At 39.9% G+C, this 15,188-nt stretch overlaps 1 protein-coding gene across 1 annotated transcript in view; it reads right to left on the bottom strand.

Moving 5' to 3' along the window:
- Positions 1-15,188, bottom strand: part of GLI3 (GLI family zinc finger 3) — a 208,131-nt gene that overhangs the window by 61,056 nt on the left and 131,887 nt on the right. Inside the window, exons 5-6 of the mRNA XM_061996474.1 lie at positions 8,377-8,582; positions 2,930-3,076 (exon numbers count right to left, since the gene is read on the bottom strand). Coding sequence (XP_061852458.1) covers positions 2,930-3,076; positions 8,377-8,582 — 353 coding nt within the window. The remainder of the gene's footprint in view (positions 1-2,929; positions 3,077-8,376; positions 8,583-15,188) is intronic.

Here is a 15,188-nt window from a genome sequence, read left to right on the forward strand (position 1 = left end):
CAAAAAGTCAGTACTTCTCTTTAGGCAAGATTTAACTTTCCTATTAATGTCTCTCCCAGTTGTATTGTCTCCATTTTGAAATCAGTTTTCCAGCACCACAGAGCAAAACAAAAGGCCCAAAATGGCACGAACTCTATGTAACATGCTTTTGTGCCCAGTGCACGCTGGTGTTGGAATTATCATTTGTACTACACAAGAGAGCAGAGATGCAAAATTACTGTGCTAGATGCTGCATATATACATAATTAGGAGACAAATTTGCTTCACAAAAGAACAATGTTTTACTTGCAACTATTTGGTTGTTGTGTGGAATAAATGAGCAGCAGCCTTTGAGTGAGTTAGCTTGCTCAGAATTTGATAGCAGATAAGGAGGAAAACTACCAATCTTCCTTCTCTTTCCTTTGGCAAGACTGAGCAAGAGCAAGGGCAAAGGAGTACTTTTAAGATCACTATACAAACCCTTATAAGAAATATCCAAACAAATAGCACTGCTTTGCATTGATCACTGTACTTTGTTATTAAATGCAAACAGAGGCAATCTTATTGTGCTTTTGGGTTTTTTTAAAGTCTTAGTATTGGTTTCCTGCTAATTGTTTTGCTCTTGTTTCTAATCTAAAACTCTGACAAAGAAGAAAGGGGTTTTCTTTAGCATGATGAATGATGGGACATTCAGATTCCTACTTAATGACAATTAATTTACTGTACACCCATGCAAGCTACGATAGTTTTAATTAGTTCTTATAAAGTAAAAGGGTAACTTCATATTCTGTTTAGATAAAAGCAGCTATTGCCTGACTAAACACATTCTCATCAAATACAGAAGGTGAGCTGAGTGACCTTACTAGGATTCACTCTTATTTTAATTCTCTATTTACTGTTTAAAAATAACCCATTTGCATAATAGTGCTACACATTTTTGTCTTTAACTCCAAAATAATCCCTAATTGAAAAGCTGCTGCTATAATGAATCTCAAATGAGTGATCTTAATTTTTAAAACCAAACACAAAACAAATTAAGGTGCATATTTCAAATATATTGTAGCCTAAACCTAGTGACAGCAAATATCCTTATTATAGAGAAGGTTGAGGTACTTTTTATGAATCAGAGTGAAGTTAGAGGCAAAGGTCAAAATATTTTTCTCTTAAGTGGGAAGTGATGCTGTTCTTGGGATGCAGAAGCTGGAATTCTTTGTAGATTACATCATACATAATCTCTACTAACACATGAAAGTGCCATTATTTGTGTGAGTACTGTAATGTCTTCTGGTTTTCTGAAGTTTCCTGACATATATCTGGGTATCCATCTTCCAATAGACTGGATAGACCCATTGAAGCCTGCATCCAGATATGTGGTTTGGTACTGCTGCCTACATGCATTCATAAATTCTCTCCCAGTAGGAGCTAAAACCACTGAAAGTATGAAAGTACCACTGCCTATTGCAAGAGGCTAGGCTAGATCATCTTTAAAGGTCTCTTCCAATCCAAACTATTCTATGATCCCTTTATTTCAATGAAACCCTGTCCATTCACACAAGCTAGAGATTTGTCCTTGCAGCTGGCACATAGCAATACATTTACACTACCTGAACCATTCATAACAGTTTCTGTTCTGCAAGATATTAATAATAGGTATCCAATATATTAGCAGTGTACCTCATCTCTCCCTATTCCTCTCAAGATTCAAATCAGGAACTATTACACTCTTAAGCTTTCAAGCGCTGAAGCTTCCACATTACTTTCTGGTTTAAGTCCAGACTACTTGTCTGGGTTTATTGTGTTTCTGAAGTGGGTTCAAGATATGTTACATTACTGTAAAATCACTATGCCTGCTGCCAGTGTATTGAGACTAATAACAAACTGAGTTAAAAAAATCCTTCACTCTCAAGGTAACAGAATGAAAATAGAGCCCCTGCCCAGTTCCACAACTGTCTGTCTTGCCTGATTCTTCTAACAATTGTTGGTTGGTCAACTACTTCACACTCTCAGATATGTCTTCTGCGGGAGTAGCTATCTACGTTCCCATGAGTGCCAGAGGTGAACCTCCCACAGTCCTCTAGATCCACAGATTTGTCATGCAGCCAAGAGCCGGAGAGAAGAAATTGCATGCTAACAAAGTTTTTTAAAAGCTGTGGAACAACAAAGTGGTCTAATAATATTGTATTGCTCTGTACTATCACACAAAAGTCAACAGTCATTACCATTTCTTGTCACCACCCTTTCTTTTCCATGTTGGAAGGAACTGAGTACATCCCAAAAAGCATTTAAGCATCTTATGACTAGAGGGCAGTGCTCTGCATAATCTCTTCTGGCTGATCAAAAACACCAATAATGAGCAGTTTGGAATGGGGTGCTCTCTTTTCCTCCTTCACCAGAGAAAAGGATACAGATTGGAGGTCTGAAAGATGCTGAAGTGGATTAAAAAAAGGCTCTTACTCTTATAGAAAACTAAGTCAGGATCCTTGAGAATTCCGCTTCACCTTTGAAGTGGTCTCAAGTCTATTGGCCTATGATATACAATCTGTAAGCACGGCTGTCACTCTCTAAAAAGGGCATGCTCTCCTAATGGAAAAACAGATGTAAACCTTTTATTAACAGGAGTTCATCATAGAAATACTCACTCCAGCAATGAAAGTGAGTTGCAGACTGTGAACCGAAAAGGACATTTTCAAAAGCACTCAAGCCCTGCTGGAAATAAAATTTCAAACCTGTTTTCAGGAGCAGTCCTGTTCCTCTCCCTACTTACGTCCTTTTCAGACTTGACATAACTCTTATACATCTGGCAATCAATGCTTTGACCCTCCAGCCTCATGAGAAGGCTTACATTGACCCCCACTTCTCTGTCTTTGTGGAGGCCTTTTGGGTCAGACCAAGCACAATCCACGTGGCTCCCTTTGTAGGAGTGTTTATATTTCCAGGATATGTCACTTACTATCCATGGCATGAAGATATTCCATGTGAAGAGCCCCAGCTCCCGCCGTGGCAACTGAAGGAATGATGTCTGCGTATGGGCTGCGCTGCCCTGCCAGCAGAGCCATCTGATGGTAATATTCAGCTGGGCTGACGCCAGCATGTGGAGCTAAAAACACAACACAGAAAGCACAGTTAATGACTTACAATAAATGAGAAGGAAAGTTTTATCACATTGCTGGCTTCTCTGGCTAGTAAAACAGCTTGTTTATCTTTTCATGTAATGCAAAGTCTGTAGTATGACAGCACCGGTCAATATATTTCAACCAATCACACTGAAAAGATGTCATTCAAAAAACCAGCAAGGCATAAAATATTAATGAGCTTGGTGATCTCATATTTTTTATATTTATTATTAAGTGACTCAAAAAGTGGCAGGCTGACAGCAATGGAAACTAATATGATTTATTTAGTGACATTAAAAAAGCAGCAAAGCCTTGCTAGACCGGTATACCCATTTACTTCATTCCCAGCCCAAAGGGCTCTGTTTCTAAGGTAACAACACAGCTGAACTTCTACAAGTATTCATGTTTCTGAAGTCTCTGCTTAGAGGAACAGAAGATTTTCACTCACACTGGAAGTTTGTGCATGAGTTTAGGAGAAAACAAGGACAAAGCATGTTTTCCGGACAAATACCCGTTGTCCATGAATAACATAAGGACAGTTTTTTGGGAGGACAGACTGAAGTCAATGAATATTGCCATCCCATCTTTCAAAGTTCATACTTTGACACACAATCACGTTTGCAGAGTTAAAACCACAGACTGGATAGGTTCTACATTCCATCAGCAGGATGAGGAGTAATTATCAGTGCTCTGATAATGACTCTTAGCAGCCTTTCTCTCCTGTAAAAGCAGTATGCAAGCTTTCTGTTCCCCTGCGTGCCATCAGCTCACGTGCAACTCTTGACAAATGTAAAGTTCCACATCATTTTAATATCATCTCACCTGGTAGGCTTCAGATGCTGCAGTAAGCAGAGGGTCATTTCATGGGCTTATGTAAGAAGTACTCATGAAATAAGATGGGCTCAATCTCTTTGAGCCTGACTGCCTTGCTGTGTGACCTGAGGTGAGTAGCCCTCCTGTCTTCTCTCTAGTTGTCCCACTTGCAAAACAGTTACAATCTGCTTACACTCTGCTCACAAGATCATGGTATTTAAGTTTGCCTACAACACTTAAAGATTTTTAGGTTTATAGGTCACATCCCAACAGATTATTTCTATATTCTGTCATATTATTGAATGAGATTTTTCTTTGATCCCAGCAACTGAACTTTGAATGGAAATAAAATTTTAAGCTGGTATTTTTGAATTAACAACTTAACCTTAACAGTATCACTTTATCAGTACTACTAAAAAGGTTAATTTATGTTTACATTAGTGAATAAGATCCTAAATGCAAACCTTAGAAGCAAAGAAGAAACATTTACACTCAAAGGCGGTAAACATGGCACTGGAGTTTGGATAAAATTTTATTCAGCAACAGGTTTCTAAGGTGTGTGATCTCTATTTTTACCAAAGAAAATGGAAGAATGTGCTTTTCATATTATAATATCAAACATAAGCAATTTCAGGAAAGGTTCAGAAAAATAAAAGCAAATTGAACACGAACAGGAATGGCATAAAAAAATGAGCAGAGAGAAAGAAAAGGTTGCTGGTATTTTTTCCGAGTTAAAAATTGATTTCTCAATTAAATGTAATCTAGTTTAGCCACTACCACTTTCTGTGAAATGGCAAGAAATATAGACCAAATTTTAAAAGAAGACTCACACTGAATCACTGAGTTTTAAAGTTTTACAGTGGTAGGCAACCATCATGTCTTTCCAGACACATTTAAAATACTTCCTGAGCTTTCTGACATAAGTGTCTGGGTTAACTAACAATAACATTGGCTGCAAGCTTTAAAATGAACTGCTGTAGAAAACAGAGTGAGCACATAATTGCATTACTAAATGTTCCATATGCTGAGAAATGCTCTGGTGCTCTTTAAAGATCATTCCTTACTACCTTCTTCAAACATAACAAATTAGCCTACTAAATGATGTATTGCATGAAGGGTAAATGAAGGGTAAATGGGAAGGCCCACAGCCCTGAATTTTCTCCTGTTTATTCCTGAGTAGCTTCAGCTCTGCCCCTGCTTTTTTTTTATTCGACAAGAGAAGGCATTTGTTTCTGCATTGTGGACACTGCTGAGCCTCATTTGAACACTCTGCTCTACACACACTATCAATGGAGTCCTTACTCCCACCCCAAACCCCCTGTGTTACTTAGAGCGGTCCTTGGCCACCCTCAGCCCACCAGTTTTGCCGGGTAGGTGAAGTGACAAGATGGAAGACACTGTGGCAGTCATTAATTACAGCCAGCAAGACTTGTAGTGAACATGTAACTGCTCTTCGTTATGTTGCTGATTGTTTTGGCTCCTGGCCATCCCCAGGTCTGTGAGTCAACAGACTGAGCCCAATAGTACACTGGCCTTATTATCTAACTGGCCTAAAGCAATTAGGGCAGCAAGAGAAATCTCACTATGACTTTCAGAAGAACAGCTTCCAAGTTTTCATAGTTCAAATGTTATATGACTTAGTCCATGCTGTCCATGATGTTATTAGTCCATTATGTACATGTATTCTTTTAAATCACAGGAGGGGTTTGTTTGCATTCCATTAGGGCCCAATCTATGACTTGGACTATCTGATCCCAGGAATCCATTCCTGAAAAAAAAAATTCACTGTGTAAAAGTATTTCACTGATCACACAATGAACTGTGGATTCCAGAGAGCTAGTCTAACAGCTCTTCAATGAGCAAGCTCTTTACTGAAGTATCGCCAATGCCTCAATCAAGTTACTGTAACTCCTCAAGGTGCTGCACAACACTCAGGCTGCAGTAACTGATCAAAGATGAGCTGTGAGCCTAGAGAAAATGTGAAGTAACATTTATTTGTTTAAGACCTAAAGACAGAAACTTGAGCTAGTAACTTTAGCTTGTACTTATGAAAGGCTGTTAAGTCAGCAATCAAAAGTCAGGGGATGAGCATTAAGACAGAGCATCCACACCTGAGTGTCACTGTGTCATCTGAAAGCCTGTGGGTATCCAAGGTACCTACATGAGGCTGGCAGGTATGAGACAGGCCTTAAGAGAGGAAAACTGCCTTTCTGAGGTAGCAGCTGGTGTTGAGGCAAGGAACTTAACAAAACTAAACTGACACCAAACACCTACATTGTAGACAGATGAATCTGAGCACCATTGTAGTTACGATGTAGCTCCAGATCCAGCTGGTAATATTCAAGTGTCTGTATTTGGGTGAACCAAACAGTTCTCTAAAGCTCTGCTGATTGCACTATCAGAACTAACCAGAAGACAATAGCAAAATAAGCATACCAAAATCACTGACAGATTTCTAAATTCTTTCTAGAGACCTAAATTTAGGTGCCATCACGTGGAACCAAATTCTATCTTGAGACACCCTAGAGTTTCAGAGAGATTACCCCTGTCCCATTGAACATGGCAAAGCACCTCTAAGAGATCTCTGCCTTTCTGGAGTGTCAGTTGGGTGCCAGGTCTGACACCTCAGTGTATCTCAGATAGCACTATGTCCTTACATCTACACAAGTGAATTCAGAGTTTTCTACCTGAGACCAAGAACATACACTGGCTCATGTCATATAGTTGTGTGAGAGATGGTTTCCTTCCCTGGTTTCTTTGTGTGTGCACCTTGAGCATACCTTAAGCATAGCTGAAATTCTGTAGGAATGGGATCTGGAGATTGCTGAAGGAAAGACAGTAAAGTATTCTGCATATCGACTTTTCTGAAAAGCCCAAATATACATTGCAGGAGTTTTCCCAATGTATTCCATTACATTATAGCTCTAACATGTTTATCAAAAGCTCCAAATCTCCTTGAGTCAAAACATGTATTTCTGAGCAAATTATTCCTTCAAAATATTTAATACTTTGTCTAAAATAACAAGGGTGGCCTTAGCAAGGACTCACACAACATCCAAAGCGCTGCTAGGAAAGCCCTATGTGCATGCCATGTACTTTGACTGACAATAGGTCATTAAAATTTATTCTCATAAGAATCTGTGCCCATAACTAATGGATTAACTGTAAAGGTATATGTTCTTATAAGCGAGGATTAATTAGTTATCCATTTGGATGGGGTGCACCTCATTTTTCAAATTCAGCTACAGGCAGTTTAACTCTGGGAAGTTTCTGTGTACGCTGGGAAGATCTTTCCTATAGTCAAAATAATAGTTTCATTTTCTTAATTATACATATTTGTTTCAGAGTACCTTGTATTTTAGCACTCTTCAGCAAAAGCTACCATTTTGAAATGTCAAACTTCTTACTCTGTTATTGAAAAACCTATTGCTAGCAAGACTGAGCCTTTTTGCAACTTTACTCATTGCTTGCTTCAGCAAATTGAAATGAGCAGGACACATGCCAGAGTAACGACAAGAGTGATTGCAGGAGTTCACTTCAGCCTAAATAACCTGGCAAGTAACAACTACCATCACATCAAGACCTAAAGCATCAGTATTTCAAGTATACTCCCCACCATTTAAACTAAAGGGGCTGGTCCTGATCATCAGCCACTTATACATCAGCGTCATTTCATTGGGTCATATCATTCTCTGTGAGGGTGACAGCGCAGTGGAACAGGCTGCCCAGGGAGGATGTGGACTCTCCTTCCTTTGAGGTCTTCAAGACCGGCCTGGACATGTTCCTATGTGACCTGATCTAGGTGAACCTGCTTCTGCAGGGGGTTGGACTAGATGATCTCTAAAGGTCCCTTCCAATCCCTACCATTCTATGATTCTACAGTAAACTAAAATAATTCTATATAACTTTATCTGAACTACTGACTAAATATAAGAAGCCAGTACAAATAATTACATGACTGAAAAATATTACTTTTATTAACAAGCCTTTGACACCTGAAGAACTCCATGGTTATACACTGATGTACCCTCATAACGAATTTAGTTCAGCTCAGTGCAGATACAGCACATTTCTTAGCTGAACCTGTAGCAGGGAGTTGGACTGGATTATCTCTAGAGGTTCCCTTCCAACTCCAACCGTTCTGTGACTCTTAGGAAACCAGAATTACACCCCAAGTCAGCTCTACAAACAAAAGATACCACTAGACATACACCACCCTTCCAGCTTAAATTTTGAATGAGGCAAGGCTTTTTTTTCTTTTTTTTTCCCCTTCTCCCTGAAGTTTCAACATTTGTGAGATGTACAAATGAGCCATGATTGCCTGATGAAGTATTGAAACATTTATGACATAATGAATATGTCTGACAAACCTGATGAAGCTGCTTTGAACAAGAGGGAAAAAAATGTTGACAAGATTAATATAACTGAAGTTGCTACAATGACAGAAAACAGAAAGCCTGTCTTAACCCACCGTCTGTTGGGCTGAGTCCACGGGCTGCCGAGATCATGGAAAGGGATGGGCTGCTGTGCAGGGACCTGATGTAGTCCATGTAGGGGTTAATGTATGGGTGAGAGGTGCTGAAGGGAGACTCTGATGTGGCAGCAGGATTTCGGTGTGGGGAAATTCTAAGGAATGGAAGCTCTGAGTATGTCGGGCTACTAGATAAGGCAGAAGGCCTAGAAGAAAAAAGAAGAAAAGCACAAACCAGTCAGATTATCTATACAATGAAGAAAAGCACTGTAAAATGATACAGTTTCTTGAAGAATAACAAATGTGTTGCACATGTAATAACTTCCACTAAAATCAACTGTCTAGAAAGAAAAAGAATAGGAAATGAATTTTTTGCTTTAACCATCGTTAGTAAATTTCTCTCACCAACTTTAAAAAGAGATTATATTTGGTTAAATCTTTACATCCCTCAGTACCCCTTCCCCGTGGAGTTCAGCAGAAAATCACTTTAATCGATATGAAATATGTACTCTATATACCACATATTAATTCTTGCTGCAATATGGAGGACATACTGAGATGGTGAACCATTTACACCTTTCAAAATCACAAGGCTATTGGAGTATCGGGAGTTACACTGTGCCCACTCCCTTCATTTGGCAGCTTACTTTTCCTCAAAGTGCAAGACTGCTCATTTATAGAGAAGATTATACAACATTCTATGATACTCTAAGTTGTTTCAGAAGACTCAAACTTTGTAAGTCATTTCAGACAGTTAGGTCTTTTGGAACATATTTTTGTTGGTGTCCCTTATCATGAAAGATGCAGAAAACTTGGTGGCAAAGGAAGAAAGATTGCTGGGTATGTTTGTTTACAGTGTGGCACCAGAGACTGGTGCCTTTAACAAGATCACATTAATTAACCACCTCGTTCTTGCAAAGAGAAAGCTGTTACGACTTCTCGGGCTCCATGTATGAAGCTTTGATGAAGCAAGGCTGAAAGCTAAAATCACAGCTGAAGAAAAATAAATAACCTGCTGTAATGCTTCCTACCATCCCACCCTGTGGATATGACAGTGTCCAGGCTCTGTGTGGAGACCCTTCTCTCACAGCATCCTGCCTCCATAGTCACTGGAAAAAGTCCAGATTTCATCAGACGGGGTTGGAGTGCCTGCCCTTGCCAACCTGCTCTTTGGTTAAAGACAATGATTAAGCCTGTCATGCATTTGCTGTAGTCCAACTGTCTGACCTGAACTAAATGCCTTTTTGTCCCTATTTTTCTAATTAATTTAGCATATATACAGCACAGACACAAGCAGCTGCTGTGAGAGCAGTGAGGGCAGCCTATCCCTTTGATGCTGCTGGCTTACAAAGAATAATAAAACAAGAAATGTATTTTTTGTTCCTTTAACATACACAAACTGGTCTCAATAGAGATTGTTGTCATCATCCAAAAGGCCAACAGAACATAATCTTACACAGAAGCCAATTCTGCCCTGCTGTCAGCTCGGAAATGCTGGTGTATGAGTGGGACAAAGATCAAAGTTATACATTCCTAACGTGACATTGGCTTCCCTGCCAAAAAATCCATGAGGGCTCATAACATCTGGGGAATAAAGATTTTCTTTTTCTTTTCATGCTTTTCTCCCTCTTTTCCCTCCCTTTCTCTATTTGGCTTTCATCTGTTCCTTGCCCTTCTACAGCTTTCGACAAGGTAAGCCTGTATAGCCTTTCCATTTGAAATTATCTCCTAGCTCCAAAGTTTGTTAGACAGCTCGAAACAGGTACCAGGAGCATAATCACTTCTTTGGCACTTAAGCAAGTGACCCACATAAAGCCCAGCCACTCGCTGGTATGTCTTCACTGAATTTAAAACGCACTGAGAACCTGAAGCGAGAAGCCTTTTTCCATCACCGTGCAAAACAGGCATAACAGGCATCTCCTTTCCTCAGAGCACTTTTTCTCTGTGTGGCTTTGAAGCACCTTTGTTTTACAGTGGAAATGCAGTTTTGCTCTTGTTGATACTGTGAAACCTGACCAGCCATGAAGTATTTGCTGTCTTGTGGTTCCCTGTCAAGCTGAGTGTGGAAGGCAGAAGCCTTAAAACTAACAGTGATGTAGGAAGCAAAAATACCACAGCTGGATATCACATTACAGAGTGAATTTCCCATCCTGGCAATGAGGAAGATACAGTAGTATAGCAAATTCAATACAAGAGTAACAAAGAAACTAAGTTTGGATGTGATTTTTCAACTTTTTTTTTTTTAAGGTGATCTAAAGTCAGAAAGAGTTAGAAACCTGAAGAGCATGGAAGCAAGCAGGAGCCCTGGCCTTATCTGGTGCATGTCTAACAGAAAACTGCTTAAAAGCTTCTTGCAAGAAGGCGGAAAGTTTGTATCAGCCTCAGTGATTCATTCTCCAGCTGGCCAACAGCCAAACATTGCTGCAGGAGCAAGATTAAGAGCCAGGCTGTCAGCTTCTCCCTCCAAATCCAACGGGAGCCATTCAAGGACACTGGGACTCAACTGCTTCTACTCCCCAGCGCTGCCTCTTCCTCTCTCCACTCCTCTGAGCTCAGTTTTCCAAGGATACTAAGGAAAGGATGCTGACCTGGGTAGCATCAATCAACAGCAGGCATGTGAGCTGTATTATCAGAGGCAGAAATAAGGAGTTATCAGATTCCGCATAAAATTCCCACCTCTGGATTCTCATGTTTTCTAATCTCTCTCCAACGTCTGATTTCAAAATGCTGCTAACTTCTCCACTAACTTCTAGACTGTACTTTTCTCACTCCTCCGTGTTTCCAGACCCTCCTTTCCCTACAGTCCAATTTTCCCTACTGCATCCATCTGCTCTCAGCTACCACTATTTTGCCAGATGGGGTTAAATCACAACAGCCCTGGTTTATTCCAATAAATACCACATATTCTTTCCTTCCTTCCCCTCCATGATTAAACTTCACTGTGAATATCTTTCAAAAGTATTGTTTAACTCCCTCCTTCAAAATAAAATGTGATTTTTTGAAAGGGTATAGTCAAACACACTTACCATGAACTGCTCATTTGCAACCTCTTTGTGTACCAATAAAGAATGACCCTTGCCCTGTAAACAACAAACAGTGCAGCCCAGAAGCTGCTCTGCACGCTCATTCAGTGACAAGCAAATCTCCAAATGTGGGTGGCAATCAACTCCCATCATTTTTATTTCACATGTACTTTGTCTCCAGTCTTGGCAAATGGTGGTCTGTCCTGGGTCTGAGGCTACTTCATGAGATGCAATGAGGTTTCACAGTGTGAGAAAAAGAAAGGACATTTTCAATGAGGCTGATTGAAATTGTATGTCTCACCTGTAAACCATGGGAAAGCAAAACTTGCTCTTCGTCTTCTCCTAGACAGGGATTTTCCTGCTCAGCAATGTGCTCAGAACCCTAAGGCTTTCTTCAGAGGGAGTAAAGCAGATGCACACTCTTTTCTGAATCAGAATCTTTGTGTCTCGTTCCAGAGACTCTGCAAACTCAACTCAAATTTAATACAATGCCCATCATACTTTCAATACTTATTTGAAGTTGGAAGTCTCCAGATTTGGAAGTAAAAGAGATCCTATGTCTGTGTTTTATCTCTACAGTTTTTATCTTTTATCTTTGTTAATTCTCCCAGTAACTGTGATGACATCTACACTCCTGATGTAAAAGAGAAGCACCAGAGTGAGGCTGGCTGTGAAGGCCTCTGCTCCTTTCTGTCTAGACATTGCTTTCAGCTGCAGCAGTTGAACTCTGCACAAGACTGGCTAGCAGCAGCTTTGGATTTCAGCTGCCACAAAAACCAAAGTGCAATCCCCTTTATAGCTCATGGAGTCCTTTTTTTTTTTCAATGTGGAAGGAAGATCATGGGAATCTGAGAGTTGATGCAGCAAGCACAGGGAGTTACATGTATTTCAAAATGATCTGCTTGTACAGATCATTATCCAGTATTATCTTGAAAAGATCACATATCTTTTCCATCGGCAGAGAGAATCAGGGTAAGTGGGGATCATAACACGTAACTGAGGTTGGTTTTTGTACCTAAGCACTATAGCCAGTTTTACAACGAAGATCTCGTGTTTCAAATTCAAGTGGAAATCCTATCCCTTTTTTTGGCAGTAACAGAGTAGCTAACTCAGGCAGGTGAAATACTGCAGCCTGGCTATGACTAGAAGTTAACATGCCCAGGCAGGAAAGCAAGAATAGAGTTTTTTGACTATGTGGTCCTTTAGCCACACCCTCAGTGCCATCCAGACATGATTCAAGAGCGCAGTTTCCAGACCCTGGTGCAGTAGGCTGAGGTGTGACAAGTGTCAGATTAGCTCCAGATATTATGCTAAAGAAGGCACAGATTATCAGTCAGAGGATCAGTCAGAGGATCAGTCAAAGTCCCATAAAACTATGTGGATTTGGAACTGAGTAAGGGTAGTCAGCCCAGGAGCTGAAGGGGGAAGAGGATTCGAAGAGACCCAATTCAGGGTGTTGGGGAACAACAAGGGCCAGTTGCTCTGTAAGGGAAGGCAAACCAAGGCCCAGAGGCAGGACCAGAAATGTGTGCTACCTACAACATAGCTCAGGCAGGGACTAAAGGCCCCAAGCTGAGTTTAAAAGGGGCTCTTTGATGCATGGGGCCTGGGTGGATGTCCCTGGTGAGGCTGTTCCAAGGCAATCAAGGCCTGTTAATGGCCTCAGTATTCTCACACAGGGCTTATTTGCTTTGGAGTCCTTGAACCGCTCTAAGATATGCCAGAATATCAATAAAGTGCACATTGTCCCTGTTCTCACATCTCTCAAACTGTGAAAAATAGAGTGGGCCCTGGGGTATACTGCACACCCTGTGCTCTTCAATAGCAACGCTTTCTGGAAACAGACATAAAGCCATTCAAGACAGCCATAAAGGTCTGTGTCACAGGAAAATCTGGATGAAAATTGGATGGTTTGGTGTTAGAGAAGTGATCTGTCATAAATGGTTTCCAAATACCTTTAAGCTGTGCTTGGGTAAAAGCCTCTTCTGCACACAACCTGTCTTAAAAAAAAATCACGATGCTTTAAACATTTCCTCATTTTAAAGGAAACTATAACTGCAGGACTGGAAATTTTAATGCCAAGTTTTGTCCTGATACATTTTTAAATGGCTCTTTCATGAATCTGTTGAAAAATACATTTATATTGAAAACAGCAAGTGATCCTTAACTAGAACATTGTAAATATGACACTGAGCTGAGGTTACAGATGGAACAATAATCTATCTCACAGAACAAAGCTTGTCAACGAAGTGGGATGAAATATGGTAACATAACCTAATTTATTATTGCCTTTTCATCCAACTTGTTATATTCTGAAAGCGTCAAAGTTCAAACCTCGATATTTAATCATTTAACAGTAAGTTATTCAATGCTGGAGCAAGCACTGATGGCATAACTCTCATACCAACAATATACACACTGTTTCTCTGATACCTGTTCAATTCAGTGATGTCTGGAGAACTGAAAAATGTTAAACTCATTAAAATGCCTGTGTGATCTTTCTCTTCTCTTCCCTCTTCTCATAAAGACTTTCTTGTTATGTTGTGACTCCCATTTTAAAGCACATTGCTGAATTCCTTTGGTAGCATCTGCCATGTTAAATGATTATTGTTTGTTTAATGCCATAGATGCTTGTACAGACTGATCCTTCGACACCCACAGTCAACAACTGGCTAATAAAAGGGTTTTACAATGAGAAAGCTGAACTCTAAGAAAGTAAGGCTTGATCTTGAAAATGTAAGTGAGAATAATTCTAATAGCTAATCTAATAGATTAGCCCAAATTATCAAGTTACTCCTCACTGTTACAAGCACACACACCCTTGCAGGTGCTCAATGAATCAGGGTCAGGCAGCTAACTATATGCTTAAATGATGCAGAAAAATTAACAGTCAAAATAATCATCCTGCTTCTCAAAATCTTTAATTGCTATTATAGGGTTCAACCCTACATAAACTGCAATTGGTGTAAAACTGCCCACTGATTTAATTACTAGAATCCTTAACTGACCACAGATATAGGCTTCTTAAGCACAAAGTGCTGGCTCATTCTGCTGTCCCCGAGAGCCACCAGTAAAACTTCCACCGACTTCAGTGCAAGGAAGAGTGATGTCAGCACAGACTGTTTTTAAAATGCAACTCCACAGTCCCATTTCTCTTTGCCCTTCTAATTGAATTTGTAAACAATCAAACCCATAAACACATAGTATGGGAAATCAATAACATCATCTTTTAATACTTAACTTTAGGCAGCTCATTCTCCTAAAATCACCCACTGACTCAGAACTACTGTGTTGTATTCTTTTTCTTGAGGAAAACTAAGTTTATGACTTTGAACGTTCAAAGAATTAGAGTTAGCTGAACACACAGAAACGTCAGAGCACACTTCATGTAAAAGAGCCAGTGCTACGAAAAGGTAATCACTGTTAACTATATCTTCTCAGTGGTCCAAATGAAGAAGAAATCTAGTTTACACGTAAGAGGGGCTAAATCAGGGTTTAAGGCAGACAAGCTCTGGTTGTCAGAAGACACAAATGACTGTTCATGGTGCTGGAAATCACGCACAGCAATTAGCCGATGACCCTCAGCAAAAGTATATTAGTCTGATTCCCCTTTTCTTCTTTGGGAAGTGTTTAACATTACGTAGTTACAGTTAAAAAATTGCTACATTAATCAAGGCACTAAGTCCTTAGTCAGTGACTGTATTCCTGTTTTTCAGCTGATGGACTGCCTGAACACAAATCTAGCTCTCTTACATATACCCTCTGCTACTTTTAATACTTCATAAATAA

Source organism: Colius striatus, chromosome 5, assembly GCF_028858725.1.
Source record: "Colius striatus isolate bColStr4 chromosome 5, bColStr4.1.hap1, whole genome shotgun sequence".
Taxonomy (NCBI): Eukaryota; Metazoa; Chordata; class Aves; order Coliiformes; family Coliidae; genus Colius; species Colius striatus.